The 19,403-nt window shown below is 37.1% G+C and overlaps 1 protein-coding gene across 4 annotated transcripts in view; it reads right to left on the reverse strand.

Annotated features, from left to right (window-relative positions):
* LOC113823779 (NCK-interacting protein with SH3 domain) overlaps positions 1 to 14,320 on the reverse strand; it is a 15,368-nt gene extending 1,048 nt beyond the window's left edge. Inside the window, exons 1-16 of one of the 4 annotated variants that reach the window (XM_070126989.1) lie at positions 14,004 to 14,144; positions 11,319 to 11,502; positions 10,714 to 10,767; positions 9,147 to 9,344; positions 8,406 to 8,598; positions 7,716 to 7,818; positions 7,491 to 7,584; positions 6,659 to 6,730; positions 5,630 to 5,714; positions 5,064 to 5,236; positions 4,520 to 4,642; positions 3,994 to 4,073; positions 3,394 to 3,497; positions 2,808 to 3,158; positions 2,468 to 2,640; positions 1 to 2,205 (exon numbers count right to left, since the gene is read on the reverse strand). The exon at positions 1 to 2,205 is cut by the window's left edge and continues 1,048 nt beyond it. In XM_070126989.1, coding sequence (XP_069983090.1) covers positions 2,014 to 2,205; positions 2,468 to 2,640; positions 2,808 to 3,158; positions 3,394 to 3,497; positions 3,994 to 4,073; positions 4,520 to 4,642; positions 5,064 to 5,236; positions 5,630 to 5,714; positions 6,659 to 6,730; positions 7,491 to 7,584; positions 7,716 to 7,818; positions 8,406 to 8,598; positions 9,147 to 9,344; positions 10,714 to 10,767; positions 11,319 to 11,489 — 2,166 coding nt within the window. In that variant the 5' untranslated portion in view covers positions 11,490 to 11,502; positions 14,004 to 14,144 and the 3' untranslated portion in view covers positions 1 to 2,013. Of the gene's footprint in view, positions 2,206 to 2,467; positions 2,641 to 2,807; positions 3,159 to 3,393; positions 3,498 to 3,993; positions 4,074 to 4,519; positions 4,643 to 5,063; positions 5,237 to 5,629; positions 5,715 to 6,658; positions 6,731 to 7,490; positions 7,585 to 7,715; positions 7,819 to 8,405; positions 8,599 to 9,146; positions 9,345 to 10,713; positions 10,768 to 11,318; positions 11,503 to 14,003 lie in introns of all 4 variants that reach the window. The other 3 variants (XM_027376467.2, XM_070126990.1, XM_070126991.1) reach the window with 3 other exon arrangements.
* Between the last annotated feature and the right edge of the window lie 5,083 nt (positions 14,321 to 19,403).

Raw genomic sequence — 19,403 nt, forward strand, 5'->3', positions numbered from 1 at the left:
TTCCTGTAAAAATATGGTAACATGTTTATTACTAAAAAAATGGCAACTCAGGTTATAACTAAATATATAATTTCATGCAAAGGAGAAAGCCACAGTTGCTAAAGCTATCTAACAAATATATATGTTCCTATAAAGGGGAAAAGAAAAAGATATCCAACATTTATCCACCAAATGTCTGATTGTCAGCAAAAGCTTTTGAAGACGTTTTGAACACTGCATCTGAGCAGGAATCCAGCAAGCAACTCTTATCTTTAGATCTTTTAAAAATAGTTTTGGAGTTCATCGAAACAGCCTTTGACTTTTTATCAGCTGCTGACAAATGTTGATGATAAAAGGCACTGATCCATATGATTCTTCTAATTTCTAAGTATATTGTCTGGATTTTGAAAATAAAGTTAAAGCTTCAGTTGTAAATGATGGCCATTTTCTGAATATTCAAAATTCAGGAATCAATTTAAGTCAATTAAATACACAGTTCACATAACAACATCATTTTCCACTAATGCAACCAAAAAAACAAACTGTGCTAAAAAGTTTACTGTATGTCACATGCTATAAAAATTGCATATATCAATAAAATGTACATACAGGGTTAACAACAATAGCTACACTCCCATAATAAAGACAGATAAATGGCATTCTGTCATCCACTAAGATTTTGGGGGTAAACTGTTTTGCCTGTCATTACTGATATCTTAGCTCTATATCACCAATTAATTGTTAATCATTCTTTAAATCTCAAAGTCCAAATATCAAAGGCAAATTTGACTAACAATCAATCAACTTAACTATCAGCAACCTTAATTTCCTTCAGTTTGTCCTTATCCTGCCCTATCAAATAATATATATATGATGTAATCACTACACCATAAAAAAAAAATTCTATGTGTATTTCCCCGGCAGAAAACTCACAGCTGCCAATTTCCTTGTCAAACTTCCTCAGTGGAAACCTTAATTTATGATTTGAGTATTGCAAACACAGCTGTCTTCTCAGCAAATGGTATACAGTAAACTTACATAATGCCCTTATGAAGGAACTAAAAACAGAAAATACTCAATCAAGTGAGAATAATAATGCATGGTCTCCAATAACTAAAATCAAACAATCTCATACCAATCCTCAGGAAAATGATTTCCAATACTTCTATGAACTGTGTAAAATTCATACATTTTACAATAAACCAAGTTCATAAGTTTATATCTACCTTTCTCTTAACTTATTCCACAACAGGAAACACCGTCATGTATGCTGTCTGTTCAAGGATGAATTAATGCATTTGACAAAAGCCTTGTGAGCCCATGATGATGAAACATGACTGTAAATGCACTTTGACAGGTGACATGGCTTCTTTCTCAAAATCTTAGGCAACATGGAAACTTATTTTCTGATATGTACATTACAAATGGTAATAATAATAATAATAATAATAATAATAATATCAACAATTACACTACCAGCAGTAACGGTAATTAAACATTATAAACATGATAATAACAATAATAATAATGATAATAAAAATAGTAATAATATTAAAAATAATGATAATAATAACAAAAATAATTACAAAATGGGCTCTGGTGTCCTTTTTTCAACTGGTATCTCTAGCTGAAGTTCTTACTCTTATGTGACTCTCACCCCTTCCATGACCTCATACTAAAAGCTGCACACATGTCACTGGGCTATCACACTTTATACTAATGCCCATTCAAGCCCTAGGATACATCAAATAGTGTATAATGTACAGGATCCTACAGTTGGCACATAATTTCTCATGGAAGATTTTTCTTTATGTTGATTACAAAATATAAAGCTTGGCATACTATTTGGCTGGACATCACAATCAAAATATTTTTTTTTGAGGTCAAAAAGTCATCCAAACCACTTGGTTTTCTTTTAAAAAGAAAAGAAAGAAAATAGAAAAAAAGAGAGGGAAAATTTACAGAAAATGATAACGAAATCTGCTTACATTTATGAAACACTTCCTAACAAGATAACTGATGTACTTACATCACTCAAACATGAAAAAAGTATGGCTGACTTTCCATGAGGGAACTGATGATCTTCTGATCATCTACTGCTGCTGGTTCCTCCTCAGCAAGTATATTGGCACAACTGGAGCACAATTCTTTACGCCTGTGTTGGTGTTCTGTCCATCTCCCTGCTACTATGACTCCCTCCATAAGATGTAAGTATTCATTCCGACGCTGAAAGAGAAAAGGAATATGAGAGCAATTTTAACATAAAATAACAGACCAATCAAGATACACTTCACTGCTGAGAATTCACATGTTCAGCCTTTTTCTTTGATATTTGTTGCAGTGACTTCAAAATGAAAATCTCATAAAATTTGATGACTTTCTAATTTATAATTCTGTTTTGTCATGCTTCTTCACATGTAAATGAAGTTGACAAGGAACTGTAAGGAAGCAAAGAAGTGCACTGTGCAATGTCACATCATACACTCACCTTATCATCTGCAGGAAGGTCCGACAATTGTCTTATGATAATATCACACAGAACACATTCATCATTTGTGTAGAAGATTGAAGCAGTAGCCCTTGTGGAATACATATCTCTCATCATTTTCAATACTGAATGAGGTGGCCGAGGCTCGTGGTCGAACATGGCTAATGGATCCTCTACAGAGACAGTAAGATACATGCAAGTCAGAAAAGTTATAAGGATGACTTATATTGAGATTTGACTTACGTCCCCATGAATCTGTTTCAGAACATTCTTAAACATTTTACTCAACATACCTTAGCAAGATCTGAATTTAAAAATATACCAAATCTACCACACAAACCTTCTCTATTGAACAACAGCAGAAGCTTCTCTGTGAAGTACTTTGTATTTTCCCTCTTTGATAATAACTTGATGATTATATTCTCGGAATCAGCTCCCATTGCAGTTTTCGTGGCATCCTTATTCTCCTCAAGGTCTCCATTGGCCTGACTTTTAACTCCACCTTCCCCTTCCTCTGTGGTCTCACAAGATTTTGGCGGATTTACTGCTGATGGCGGGAGCGTTGTATATTGGAGATTGAAGGCCAAAACTATGGCTAGATACAACTCTGCCAGCTGTTCTGTGTCAGGATCCTCATGGTACTGCTCTATTCCATCAAGCAGTACATTCATGAAGTTTTCATTCATCACACCTAGGCCAGAGAAAATATTCTTAAACTTTCTTAAATAGGAGAGGGATACTACTGGTTATCTAGTTTACTTTACAAATATGTACATTCTGATATGACAAAATATTTGAAAGAGAACTCATAAAAATAAGATAAGAAAGGAAAAGGAAAAAAGAAATTTCATTCATCCCCCCCCAAAAAAGAAAGAAATAAAAGAAGACAAGGAAAATTATCTTAGAGGCTTGCTTGTCTTTCTTACAGAAATGAGGATACGGTAGAGTATCCCCCATACACAGCACCATCCCGAGCACCAAGGAAGTATACCTCAGCCGCTCCTGGTCGTATGTGCTGTCAAGCAGTTCCCTGCCATTATGAAAAAATAAAAATACAATTGTGAGAAATGTAATACTTCCCAGTATAACATTGTCAGAAAATTATCTGAGAATGAATGCTCTAATAATATTGTTTCTGGACTTTCTCCTTTCAAACAAAAGACAATTCTTTATGATACCTTAAAATAATCATGATAGGGCACAATTCCTAATCTCAAGAGTGACTGTGTAAATGCCAAAAATAATAATGATACTACAAAAAATTATAATAAAAAAAAATAAAAATAAAAATAAAAAAATAAAAAAAATAATAAATAAAAATTGGAGATTACTACACAACTTGATAATCCACACATCATTTCCATGGTCTAAATGACACTTACCAACTTGACTACAAAAATGCAGTCGAGTCAAGTAGGTTATCATGAACATGTATGGTTGTTCTACTGTGCAAATTCATGAAGGACACAAAAAAAAAATCATTACCAACATCTCTGTGTGAATGACTACATGCAATGACTGCTAACCTTGTAAGTTCAACTGGGAACACCGAAGCAGAGAGATAAGAAATATTTGCTGCCGACATCTGACATACAGCACCAAAGACCTGAAAGCATATATTGCAATGTATTTAAAATCAGCTTCACATGAAACTGTAGCAGTCCACCAAAAGCACTTGATACTCAGACCTTTCACATGAGAGAGAACTGTTAAAACAGTTAACAAATTGGACAAAAAATACAAGATGTATCACAGAAATTAATCTCTCACAAAGACACAGACAGTACAATCTATATGCATAACACCACATTTCATCAAACAACAATAAACCTAAGTGTTATATTCCACAACACATTTTATTATCAGCCATTATAACATAATGAAAACATGATCTTATATGCTAACCTGAGTGAAGATGTCAGGCACAAAGAATTTTCCTTGCTTACACAACAGCATTTGCAAGTGTTAAAAGCATGAGTGAAGCTGACCCAGTCTGGAATAGCAATACCATACAAGCCTAACTACTTTCAAGCATCAAGCTAATATTCTTACTTGCAGCAGGAGTTTCCGAAGAGGCCACCTTGTTTCCATCTGGTAGTACTGTACCAGAGTCAACAAAGGTCTAAAATCATCCAGGGACAAAACACTTCGACACACCATCAGGTCTCCTGTGTTCTGAAAAGGTTTATTCCGTTCCACTATCTTGCTTTCAAGTCACAGTTATTAATAAAATTGTTTTGCTAGTGTCTTGTAATTATCTTTTTAGGTGGGTATCAATAATATGTTCAAACAGTTTCATCTGAAAAGTGGGATGATATTTCTTTCAAATCTTTATATATGATGTTATTGGACTGGAAATTTTAAAAATACATTAATGAATTATAGCTATATCTGATGGTCAAATATCCTACTAAGACCAATTCTTGCATAGGTGAGGTAATTTCTTGTTACTTACTCAGTGAATACACTGAATGACATTGATTTCCTTCTTCTTTTTTAAACATGACCATAACCTGATTTTTTTTTTTCTCTCTGCACTCAGACCTCCTCCATACACTATTTCAACACCTCAGAGACCAGATTCTTCTGAACTCACCAACAAATCAAGTAGATCGGATAGATGAGTAGTGATGGTGTGCTCATCTTCATGCAATGCCCAAGAACGCTGCTGCTCGTCATCCTTGCATTCTCGTAGCTTTTCCAGGAGCTCCACTAGGCGTCGTCCATCTGAACTCTGCTGCCATTTGTCAGCTCCTCCGTCCACTTGATCTAGTAATTATGTATAATACATATGGGATTATCATACTTCATAAATAAGTGACATGCAGTTAAGTCTTTTTCGAGAGAATTTCTTCTGATGTGCCCTTAAGATCCTAAAATATCTCTTCATTTCCTTCTTACACAACAAACTAAAATAAAGTATGTATTGTAATCCTGATACAGATTAAATCTTGCAATTTGTATACTGAAAATAGGCCTTTAGATATGAGTGAAAGCTAAAAGTAAGCCAAGAGATATATACCAGAGTAAGCTAAAAGAATGACAAAAGTACACTCTATAAATTATGCATCCTTTTTAAATAATAAAAACATTAAAATATATGCATTATGCTAAAAAAAAGCAATGTATATAACCCTGCATTTGAAGTTAAAAGGGACTTACCTCCTTTGCTTGATAGGATGTGTAAGCACAGTGGTTGGAGGACAGGTAAGGCTGTAGCTAATGAATTCAGCACCACTTCGACTACCTGTTGGTTGAAACCTTTAGTCAGCAAGAAAAAAAACAATTCTTCTTCTAAACAGCTATCATACTTAACACTGTCATCCCACATATTTTTGTTCATTTTTAAACTGTTCTTACTTCCTAACTCCTGTTCAGGTTTGATTTTTAATGTAATCCTTACAAATTACATTATTTTGCAACTATGGTTAATTCTGTAAGTCAGTGCTTCATCACACATTGTCCTTCCCCAATATCCTCATATGGTAATTGAATTTTTTGTTATAATACATATTCTATGTCAAAAGTCCACCAGAGAAAAAAACTGGAGTAGCAAAATTTTTTACTTATTTCAAATTCAAAATCTGACATGAAAAGATGTTGTTGACTAATAAATAAACAAATAAATTAATAAAAAATACTTAAGCAAACGAATAAATAAAAATTAAGCAGCAACATTAAGCATAACATCAATGTTAGTTTCAAATAAAATTCAAGGGTTATAAAATTAAGCCAAAAATCTTATACATGCATTAATTGTAACAGAAAGAAATTGTCAACACGCCATTTGGTCCCTTGGAAATGTTTAGAATATTATAAATAACCATCATAAATAAACTAAACACAGACTAAATAGGTATTTCATTTTTGGAAACAGGTTCAGAAAGATTTATCATGGATACAGTGAGATCCATTAAATAGGTTTCTTGAAGTAAGAATTTTAAGATTATTTCCTACTTGGAACTTTCTTTTTTTCAACAAACCTGTATTTACAGTAATTACAGTAAGCTCTTGCATTTATATTCAGAGCTCCATACACATATAACAGATATATATTAGTTATAACACTTAGTTCTGAGATTTAATAACCACTACAACTGATGGAGGGATGGAAGGCAACTTGAGGAAGATCAAAAGCTCTCCATGCCATATGTTTCACACTCTGGCATTGTATTTCCTTATTTGTTTTACCCTTTGAGTAGACAGATAACTGAGAGTCGTACGGTGCTGAGTTGTCCTTGTGGGAGTCTTGGACGTCTTGTCCTTGGGAATAAAGCTCTTTAGCATGAAACAGTGGTACTGATATTGGTTGGTTTTTTAAAGGACTAATTTGTAAAACTCATGTTGAACTCCATTTCAAAATGAGCCTGATCAGTTTCGATAATTTTTGAGTGGAAATCTGAATCTGCTCTGCAAAAAGTTATGATGAAAGCAAAGAACAAAAATAAAGAGTTAGAGCACTCTGGAAATTATATATCTTGAAATAAAAATGCAAAATAAAAATATTTAAGTATTGTTATGTGAAACACCTGATACAAACAAAAAGTGATACTGAAATAAGAATGAATAAAGAAAAAAACAAGGATTAATGCAATCTAAACCTTTAAAAAAAATAAAAATAAAAACTTCTTAACATTCAAAACACTTGTATCATCTGCCATACATAATCATGGATCTATTACGTGGATACAGTCTACACCCTGATGTAATGGAAGCATTTTATAATTATGAAGACTTTTAATCAAACATCTGAGGACCATAATAATACTTATAGTCCATTTCCGCTAGTGAAGTTCAGCCAGTACACAGTTCTAGTCTCTAATAGCTTGGATTTTTTTTAAAATATCAAAATGGGAAAAAGAATAGTCAACATCACAGTTTTTTCAACCAGATGATTAAAAGAGGGTTATATCAGCTAGTGCACACTACTTGGGAATAACTTTTGTTTGTAGAAAACCTCACAAATCATCCTATACCCATCCCTTAAAAAAAAAAAGTATATACAGAAATAAATACTTTGTACCTGATGACTAGTAGTGTAGCTTATACTAGTGCTGCTGCGCACCTCTTCCACCAATGTACGGAGATATTCCTTTGGCACTTGAGACAGAAGCGACCTAAAAGTAAATCAGATAAAGATGTTTTTTCTTCAAGCTACCCTGTATTTTTACTTTCATTTTTATCTCATTCATAAACACTAAAGTCAAACAAGCATAGAAGAATTTCAGAAAATGTAAAATATACTTACTTGATGCTTGTCTGGACCACTGAATCTACGTCACTTCTCATTTCTGATTCGTAACCTATACTAGTATCATGACCTTCGCTGCTTCCACTGCTCTCATCTCGAACTACAAAACAAAAGACATGTAACATGTTAAATAGCCTAATAATATTTCAGTGTGTCTAAAATGAGTACAGATACACAGGAAAGTCTTTCAGTAAATTGATGGCAACAGGAATCAGCCCTTTCATATCCTTGTCTGCCTTCTCTTGGTTAAAAATTCTTTCATACAGTGACAATACCTGCTACAACTTTTCATCATAATACAATATCTTTATTCATTCTCAAGAGTACATTTATATCTGTGTCTATTATCAGAAGACTGACAAAAGTATTTACAATAATCTACTTCTGCATCACTGAAACATCCACTTGGAAGTAGGTGTGGATATATCTTATAATGAATAAAATATACATCTGTACTTACACATAAAATTCCTTTCTATTTAGTACAAGTCTGATGGAAAACTCTGACACTGTGACTGGGTAAAACAATGGAGGACATATAAAAAATGGGTAGTTTTAGCAAAAAAATACAATACAGAACCAGTTAAGTCATCCACACTAATAATGTAATACACCAATCTCCCAATTTATATCCAGTAAGTAAAAAGGAGGAGAAAGAAGACCACAAAAACACACAGAATGTAGTACCGAGAGATTCTCCTCGAGCCATGAAGCTGGTAGTAGTTTCAGCGGAAGATTCTGTTGGTGTTGCTTCTTTGGGTGGGGGCCCTAAGCTAATTGATGACCCACTTGCTGATATTGAAGGGCTGCGTGGAGTTCCCGGGAGACATGGGGATGGTAGGCTGCCAACACTGTCTACACTGAGCTGAGACGTCGTACGCTGCAAATGTTATTGTAGGAAAGAAAGGAACTCTCTTCTGTTCATTCTTGATGAGGATTCAGTATTTACATAATATATCCATATCTCAGTAAACAACTACTCGATGGAAGTATCCACTGATGTTCTTAAGAATGTGAAGGCAGGAAATAATGACCGTATTATAATAAAAAAACAATATACAGCAGCATTACAAACGATATACTCTGGAAATCTTATTGAGTGAAATCTGTTCAGGATACCAGTACTATTGCACAATTTTGTAATGAATGTCTATGAGTTAGATACAGCAAATTGGATGTTTAATACATACGCCTATAGTTGGACAGCTTGCTAACATTAATGGAAATCATTTTTTGGGGCAAATGACAAGAATTTGCCTACTGCAATGTATTGAATATCTGAAAGTTGTTGAATTCAGCATAAAGAGTCACTTCATAACTTTGTATCAAAAATGTCAATACCTTAAATGGGCTCCTTCTTAAAATTTTAGGAGTATCTGTCTTTTAAAATCATCCTGTTATAGTATACTTATAATGAAATACACTCACTTGTGGCGGTGGAGGAGCAGGACGCTTAGTAGGATGCGAGGATGGAGGACACTTGCTGTACCAATCCTGTCTCAATTCTACAAGCTTGTGGAGGGCATCATGCTCGCCACGAGTATAGTTGCCACCTCGTTCACTTGCATTTAAATGAATGGCTTCAATGCAACCGTCAATAAACTCAAGTATATCAATGGGCGGAGCCTGAAAATGAATAGCAACTTTAATGAGGCTAGCCAATTTGTTTTAGACGAAAGCATGCCTGATATATATTTTTAAACTTATTTTCTTCTTTTATGAAGTTGTGCTGTTTTTGCCTCTAAAACAACAAATGGAAGTATAAAATATCTTCAAGCAATATCATAATACAAACAGAGACAAGAGCAAAATCCAAGTGAACCCCAAACAATCTGTCATGCCAAAGAAATAACCAAAGGACTCATTAGTTGATAATTAAGGTGAATTTGCTGTTGATAAAAAAATTATAAAAAAACATTAAGGTTCTCCTGTTTTTTACTTTCCATCATGTTCTTAATGAGTTACAGAACATTAATACAAAACTGACTGATGTCAATGGCAATAATCATTTTTGGCTGATTTCAAAATATTTCTCATATTTCATAAATTTCTTGAAAGTACATTAAAATGGGTTGGTTTTCTGTAAATAATAATGACAGACGGCATAAATAATTTCAGAATGTAAGTCATAATTACTGTTTATGACTTATTATCATCCTCATCATAATCTTAAGGCATATCATTATCATGATAGCATTGAGATGTAGTTGTTTAGTTATTAAATACAGAGCTATCAGAGGCATGCAAAAATATGTGATTGTAAGAGTAAAAGATGAAGAAAAATAAACTTGAAGCAAATAACAACAAAATAACAGTAATAATGACAAAAATAAAATTAACAATAATAATAACTACATTAATAATAATGATAATAATAACAATTAACATAATAACAATAATAATAATAATAAACTTTTCTCAAATTAATAATAAGAAACACTCAGAGAGTGCCTCTGCCAAGGCAACAGGGTCACTGATCCAATAAAAAATTGAAACGAAGAAATACATTAAAATCACCTCATTCTCAAGTACTACTGATGATGTCTGTGTTTCCCTATTTTGCAATGCTAATGAATCCTTTAAAAAATTCCTGGATGCAGATCACGCCCCGGATCACCACCAAAATAAAATAGCATCATAGGCTAAGATACACCTCTAGTAAAAATTTCATTAAAATCTGCTTGTAACTTTTATTATCCTGCACAGGATCTGAATCATGATCCAGATTCTGTGCATGATAACTCATCATTTTACTTTAGCATCTAAGTTGGGCAAAAATACACTGTTGGTAAAAATGTAATAAAAATCTGTTCATAACTTTTCGAGTTATACTGATAACCAACAAACTAATTAACAAACCAATGCTACTGAAAACATAACCTCCTTGGTGGAGGTAATAATAATGATAATAATAACACCAATAATAAGAATAATAAAGTTTTCTCAAAATATAAGCATTACATCTAAACAAACTCCATATCTCAACACTTATTACCTCTGATTCCTGTGCAGGGTCTTCTTGCTGGCATGGTTGCCCTCGTACATATCCCTGCCCAGGACGGAAGTTGAGAACAAGGAAGATGATAAGGAAAAGAACAAAAGAAAAAAAAATGAGTTAAACAGAAAAAGAACACATGAAAAATAAATAATTTTTCCAATGAAGCAATACCCAGATTGTTAAAAAATAATAAGCATGTATTTCTTTACTAGGCATTTTACCAGACAGAAGAACAAAATTAAAATAAACTATTCAAGAAACTTTGCTAAGTGGAAATCAAGAGATCATAGTCAGGCAATATAAGCTGGACTATTTCTCCAGTAAGTAAGTTTATTAAAAGCAAAAAGTAAGAAGTAAAAAACAGAAAAGAAAACCCCGAAACATATCCATATAAAAACTACAAATAATCCTAATAACAAGGCCAACTAACCACCATGTTATTACTAAGAGAAGTCTCAAAATCACAAGATAAAAAGAAAGAGAGAAGTAGAGAATGTCCTACTTACCTGATTCAAAGAATTTCACTTAATCTCAAAACATCCACAAAATACACAAAATCATGGTCTTTTTTACAATTTTCGATGAACTTTCACATCCTTTACCTCATCTGCAGATATATAATTCTTGGGGACGTATCCCACAGAACCTCGTTCATTAATCACATGCAGCCAATTAGGATCTCTCGAAGGACCAATCTCCATGAACTTGTCGCCCACTTGGAATCCAAGTGTACGGGCATGAGTTCCCTTGTAAGCATACAACGAGCGCAGCATCTTGTTTTTGTGACTGAAATAATGGGAAAAACATGATGCTTATTATAAATGCAAGAGAAAACAAGTAAATCTATACAAAAAATATAAATATTTGTGGCAACACAGAAAAAGAAATATATAATAGTAAATACAAAATTAATAAATAAATAAAAAACAAATGAAAACAAGAAGAAATATTACCTATCTTATACTCAGAAACATGATATGATAGATAAATATCTATTTTCCAAATGCTTTGCACTTGCTTTAAATTCTGTAACCTTCTATTCTTTCTTCAACTGTATATCTAGTTCCTAATTCCACTGTTCCTGTTGCTTGTCTTATTACAATGTCCTTTCTTTGGTAACCATAAACAGACTGCGCTTATGTTCACAATGTACGGGAAATACGAGGAAATTTGTAAGCAAGTCATTGTCATTCATCTACCAAAACTGACACGCTCAAAATGTGATTTAAGGAAAAATCCTTCTATCTTCCTCGTGTGGCTTCTATACTATTATGAAGGTCAGCATGAACATTTCAAATCATAATACTTCATTATTCAATCTCTTTTTATTCTTTCTTCTCAAATAATGCATTAACATTTTTCTCCTATAATCTGTGGTAATATTTTTTTCTGTATCAATCTCAAGAGATGACCTACTTACTACTGCTAACGACTAACCATTGAAATTTTAATTTTCATCTTATATAATCATCTGCAACCACATATTTCTATCTCACCATCTTCATGCGAACAAGCTTTATCACTGCCACTCTCAACACACATGCATATATTCCATAAACTACAAAAAATTCATAAGGTTCTCTTCAGCAGTCACTTAATCTCCCTTGATTTTGTGATATATATGTCACCCAAAATCTGCAACTATTGACTTAGTCTCCTACCAAGTTCCATATAGCAGTAATATCTCAAATCATATTATAAATTCAAAATGTTTATGATTAAGAGCACAGTTTTATCATCAGTCATATTATCTAATACATTGCATGAATTTACAGCTGAATAATAAAATAAATAGGTATATCAGAAATAGCAGGAAAGTCAATAACATCAAAGAAATAAAAATGATAACTACATGCAACCAACAAGTCAAAGGCAATTCACTATGGCAGGAAAGAAAGTCCTTCCCCTAAACCCCTCAAAATTTACAAGGGAAGTGCAACTGAGACTAACATCAATCATAGTATTGAATTTTAACCGAAAAATAATATCAGGCCTACATAATATCAAGGAAAACTTCCACTTACTGTAAACCATAAATTTATGCCCACCCATACCAAAAGTCTTGTGAACACATAGATGTCAATTACCTTGTTCTTGGATGGTATATTGCCCCTTTGCACAGTGCACTGTAGTTTTTATTTTGTGATTTTTGTCAACAGATGTTGCAGACTTTAGGGTTCCAATATTTCACATTTTGAAATATTACAAAAAGATATAATATTACAATATATAAGTGCTAACCATCATTAGAAAGTAAATAATACAAGGAATTTATATTCATCAATGCCATTTCTGTCACAAATTGCAAGTTAAAACCTTTTGTGGGATATGTTATATTTGAACAAGCTAATCCCAATAACCACTATATCTATATAATATTTTTTACAGAATACAGAATTCATGCTATGACATGGATATCAGTGTGTATGAATCATAGATACTGAAGACACTGGACTGCTTTTGTAGAACTCCCAGGTAATTTATCATTATAATGAGGAACCAGTCCAAGCTCTATCTTGCCAACATAATAATAGAGCATGAACAATGATCATTTGACTAACATTATTGACTATGTTATCTATATCATCAAATAAATTACCATTTAACATATACTCTAGATATATCCTAAATAAGACATGTCTGAAAATTCTCTATCTTAATCTCATTAAGTTTAAAGTGTAAGGAACTAAAAGTTAGAGCATATCACACTTTAAAAAATCATAGATCTACTGCAGTAATGCACTTTTTACCTTGGTTGATTGGTGGCAAATGATATAAAATTAGATGACTTCTTTTTCTATATTTTTTCATGCTTATTGATTTTCTCTCCAGACAAAACATGAATCCTCTTGTGCAGGAAACTAACTAATAAAGGTCATGTGACACTGTGACAATCACATGGCCAAGAAAATATAGAACTTTTCAAACATAATCAAATGAATATTCACCTAATAATCACCTACTGTTAAAAGAGTAAGCAAGAATGAACCTCCACAGTGACAGGTCAATGTATATTAGGTTTTACATTAACTTAATTTACATAATGGACTTTACAGCACCTTGGTTTCTAACATGTAAAATTAACCCGAGATGATCTCATGCTTCAACATGAGTAAGCAGCACGTTGACCCCTATGATGACAGGTCATTCTAAATTAGTCACATTGTCACTGTTAACAGGTAAAAATACAACTCGGGTGCCGGTAGTGCAGTGCCACCCTCTTTACCTGCACTTATATAACTCGTTACTACAGTGAAGTCAAGGGCTTTGTGAAGCGGAATCCTCACCTGTCAAGCCCAGACAAGGCCCGAGATGTCAAGAAAAAAGGAGAGCGAGACACGGGCGAGAAGGAGCTGGGAGGTCTCACTCACGCCTTCCTCTCAGGGCTCTTCTGGTCTTCTGGTCTCGGGCGCAGACGCACTCCTATTCTCGTATCCTGCTCCTTCTGTCCCTGGCACTGGTGGGCACTTTGCAGGCTGGGATATTAGTCTCTTCCTTCGTCCTTTGCCTATATCCTTAGGTCGGTCAATTCACTCCTTCCTTGACATGTTGACAGGATAGATTCTGTATTTACATTTGGCGAAATAAAGATCCGAAGTTCGGTGGAAGTGGAGGTGCTGGTATCCAATCAGGAATGTGATATAGTGTTGGATTCGTTACGCGAATCTAAATATTCGAGCTAAGCGATGCTCTTTTGTTTAGTTTCATTTTCCTTATAGAGTGACCACGGCGCTTATACTTGCTGGTGCGCCGATGGGTCAGTCGAGAGCTTGCATTCGCGGCGTGAGGTTGTGTATTCTCTTCTCTGAAGGATTTTCGTAAGAGACCTTCGCCCGCTGTGCCTCATCTCCTCTGGTAAGTGATCCTGGAGTCCTCTCATGACGACACGAGCGACCGGAAGCACATCCAGAATGCCAGAGCATCCGCGAAGGCCGAAGAAATATCCCGAAAGGTTTTGAAAAGTTGTAGTGAAGCCGCGACACTCAAGTTCTTCCTCCGTTTTGGCCGCGGCGAGACTGCCCCTTAGGAACTTTTTTCATTTTTTGCTGCGATTCCCTAGCCAAGTTCGGGGTCAGTGCCACGTCCTTTGGTCAGTCGTGATACTAGTGCCACTCAGCGGAATTCTTTCTCCCCTTCTAGTGTCCAGAATGTGGCCAAATGGAATGAAAGAAAAGTTATTGGACGAATTTGAAGACCAAGTTTGTAGAACTTTTTGACGTGGTGTAAACTTCACTTTCATCCCTTCTCTCGAGAAGTTCCAAATAAACTTCCTGTAAATCATTTCCTGATGAAACGATAACCAAATACGGTATTAAACAACCATTGTGATGATGTTAAATGGGAATAAATCGATTAAATTTTATCAGTAAACATTGATGTTGGTTAAAAGGAGGTTCGGTTTAGTGTTACACGGAGTTGGGTTGACATCATCTTGTTTGGGAATTTTGTTTTTATGTTTTGTGAAGACAGTGTATTACTGTAATGTTGACTGCATGGTTAGTGTAATGTAATGTGCGTATTTTTTGTGAATTGCTGTATATTTCGTTCAGTTTACGTGCGTGTGTCTGTTTGCTTTCCTGTATATGTACACGTACACATGCCTGTGTGCATAAATATCCATAGAAATACACGCTCACGCACAATATTTATGAATATGTGTATCTTGTGACTGTTTTTAGACTAGAATGGTTGGTGTCGTTGAGTTTTGTTAAGGAATAATAATTCACTCAAGAGGGGCAGTATCGAATACTGCCCCTCTTGAGTATTTACGTGTATTTTCGCGAGCTTCAGTAATTACATCCTACTATGACGACTTGCTCTATTCCAAGCCAGGTTGATAGTGAATATGGAACAACATGAAAATCTTAAACATACTCTCTCTCTCTCTCTCTCTCTCTCTCTCTCTCTCTCTCTCTCTCTCTCTCTCTCTCTCTCTCTCTCTCTCTCTCTCTCTCTCTCTCTCTCTCCTCCCTCCCTCCCTCCCTCCCTCCCTCCCTCCCTCCCTCCCTCCCTCCCTCCCTCCCTCCCTCCCTCCCTCCCTCTCTCTCTCTCTCTCTCCCTCCCTCCCTCCCTCTCTCCCTCCCTCTCTCCTTCCCTCCCTCCCTCTCTTCCTCCCTCCCTCTCTCTCCCTCCCACGCACACAATCGCGCGCATAAAAAACAAATGAACAAATAAACAAACAAACACATACGCAAAAGCATAAACAAACACACACAAGCAAATATAAGCACACAAACGCATAAACAAACACACGTAAACAATTCAACACGCGCATAAGCAAACAAACTTACACAATCACACTAATACATCAAACACATACAAACACACATAAACACCCATACACTCGCAAACAAACATAAACATATATGTAAATGCACACACACACACACACACACACACACACACACACACACACACACACACACACACACACACACACACACACACACACACACACACACACACACACATATATATATATATATATATATATATATATATATATATATATATACATATATATATACACATATATACATACACATTCAACCTCGTGGTGAGTCAAGGTGAAGGGTGTATGTCGTGTATTGTACGAATAGGTATATAGAGCAATATAACTTATCAAACATTAAATATTTTTGCGCGTGTTCTCTTTTTTCCCCTCGCCCAAGTACTGTGTTATACAAGATACATTGACAAGTGTTATCTTTTTTTCTCTCTCTTGCCCAAGTACAGTGTGTCATACAACACGATATATTCGCAAGTGTTTTCTCCGTTTTTCTTCTCGCGCGAGTATAACCAACGCCATCCCCTTGTAGGTCTCTGCTGGGCCTCCCACGTGACGCATCTCCGAGACTTTGACACTCAGGTGGCGGAGTCATGAAGGCTTACAAGGCTGGCTGCTTTCGGTTTCATTCTGAGATTGTCGCAGCTATTTTTATTCGGCGTGAATGTGATGTTTTTTTGCGGGGGGGGAGGGGTGGAGGAGGGAGGGGGGGTAATCTGGCGTGGATTCAAGATGATGATGTGGACTCGATCGACACTGCAGAAATGCACTGGTGGCAAGTGGTCTTCGGTTTGTTTTTATGTAAGAAAAGTTTTACAGGGATGTGCAGGTAAGTAGGGCATGGGTAGGATCATTGGTAAGGCTGCATAGTTCAGCTGCAAATATCTTTTAAGGTTTTGTTTTCCTCGGGAGGAGAATCTCTGGCGCAGGAGGCGGGGAGAGGGAGGAGGGGGAGAGGCGAATAAGGAGGTAAGGAGGAGGGGACTGGCCTTACTCAGGCGTGTGACCTTGAGGCCCCAACACTGCACGAGTTGGGCCACTGGCAGAGGACAGCCCGTGCACTTTTCTCTGCGCTGACACCTTTGTATATTCACGTACGCACAGCCTGCTTCACGTCAAGAATATCAGAAAAGTGTGTTTGATTACCGAAATAAACCGATATTATAGAGAAGTTTTAGGAGAGGCTGTGATAGGAGTTTTGCCGTGGACTGTACTTGCGTTTGGGCGGCCTGTCCACCGCGTCAAGAACCGCGAAGGCTGATGACTGCATCGGCCACCGGATGACGTACACCTGCATGCTAATAAGCTGCGTCTCGTCGTCCGCTTCCACCTCGAGAGTTTGCATGACTTCCACATCCCTTGCAACATGTTATAGAATGCTCGACTCGACTAGCTTGCTTCTGTGTCCATGTCCCTCTCCCCCCTCTCTCTCTCCCTGTCCCTCTCCTTGTCTATCATCCTGCCTCTCTCCCTTTTCTTGCCCCTGTCCCTGTTCCTCTCGCTCGCTGGTGCTTGTGACTCCACGAACCCCTGCGCCGCCTTTGACCTGCGCATCCGGGGTCGCTCGGCTAAAGGAACATTGTCGCGCTGTCTTTGTGTTGTGTCTCGGGATCGCTGCGCTTCCCTTTTGGGGGACTTTCTCTTGCCATGTTTGACTTAACGGGTTATTGATATATTGCTTCGGAAGGTGTTTCGGCGCGAGTGTTCTCTGGTGTGTCAGTACGACCACTGACGTCTCAGTACGACTACTTGGGTGTTTTAAGCACGACTACTTCGAAATGGTGTAGGACGAGAGTCACGGTGCGGTCTCAGCTGATGAGTGTAAACATGATACCACACTACACGTGGTCGTCACGCAGCCCGAGTTCCCCCTCCCCCTCTCTTACCCCACTCCCCATTCACGCCCTCCCCTCCCCCCACGCACGACCACCAACGACCACCCTCCTACGTGCAATCCACCACCTTTTTTACGCCATGACCTTTGGCGGGGTTGATAGCAGTGCTTCTCCGCCTCGTATCACCGGATATAAAGCAGATACGAAGGAATGGCCTCGGGTGGGCTGTGGCGGGAGAAAGAAGGAAATGGTGGTGGTGGGCTTTGGCAGAGTGCAGTTGTCCAGGGCGCGGGGGGGGGGGGGCGAGGAGTAATGCATGTGTTTAGATACAGGATGAATGGAAAGGCTGACGTGACGTGGCGGATCTTGATTGGCGGGAGGACACTGATTGCGTAGGTGACGGGGCGGCGGCCGCGGGGAAGGGAGATGTGTTTTGGGTATGTGTGTTTAGACGTAGTATACGCACGCTCACACTCGTGTACACGCACGCACGCACCCACCCACACACTTACACACACACACACACGGACGCACGCACGCACACACACATATAGAGCCTATGTATATTTATTTGTTTTATGACTATTGATATCAATTCAGTTGATGTAAAGCGTGTGTTTCCGTTTGCGCTTGGCTCGATGGCCGTGGTCCCCGCCAGTGCCAGTGCGTTTGTGAGGTCCGCTGGCAGGGAGGGAGGTAGGAGGGGGAGGGGCCAGCGGATAACCGGCGGTCCAGGACGAGGGTGATGAGGAAGCGGCGAGTGGCACCATGAGCGCGGCTCCGGGCGGCCATGGAGTGCCAAGATGGGCCTTGGCGGTGCCACTGAGCCACTGCTCTCTGACACTCACTCACCCAATCAGCAGGTGATGGAGGGCCTCTCCTCCGCTCCAGGGACGTGGGAACTGGGCACTGCGCCGAAATGGCACCTCCCTTGGCACCCCCACCCCCTGCGCTCTCTCGCCTGTGGCACTCTGCCTCTGTGTCACGCTGCGTGAACAATAAACCAAAAAAAAAATTCTTTTCTTATTTTTGAGTTCGTTCATCGCACTGAGAGTCGTGTGGCTGGCTTGCCACGCTGCAAGGGCACGACGCTCAGTGCCCAGTGGAATTCCACGCTCATGGCACAGCTCATGATCCTGACACGGCATGCGTGGCCTTCTTCCCTCATGGCAGCCTCACACGTGATCTTCATGCGGGGCGCACAGAGTCGTATGATGCCCAGGGATAGATTCTGATTGTGTTGTTATGGGTCTAAAATATCATTGTATATGATGTGGGTGTCATTTCTGTTGGATCGGTCGTGCTTTTTATATGAAATCGTTAGGGGAGTTATGTTCCTCTATTTATGTAAGCCTTTTTTCTTTTATTATTATTATTATCATTATTATTATCATTATCATTATCATTATTATTGTTATTATTATTGTTATTATTATTGTTATTATTATTGTTATTATTATTGTTATTATTATTGTTATTATTATTGTTATTATTATTGTTATTATTATTGTTATTATTATTGTTATTATTATTGTTATTATTATTGTTATTATTATTGTTATTAT

This window comes from Penaeus vannamei, chromosome 11, assembly GCF_042767895.1.
Source record: "Penaeus vannamei isolate JL-2024 chromosome 11, ASM4276789v1, whole genome shotgun sequence".
NCBI lineage: Eukaryota > Metazoa > Arthropoda > Malacostraca > Decapoda > Penaeidae > Penaeus > Penaeus vannamei.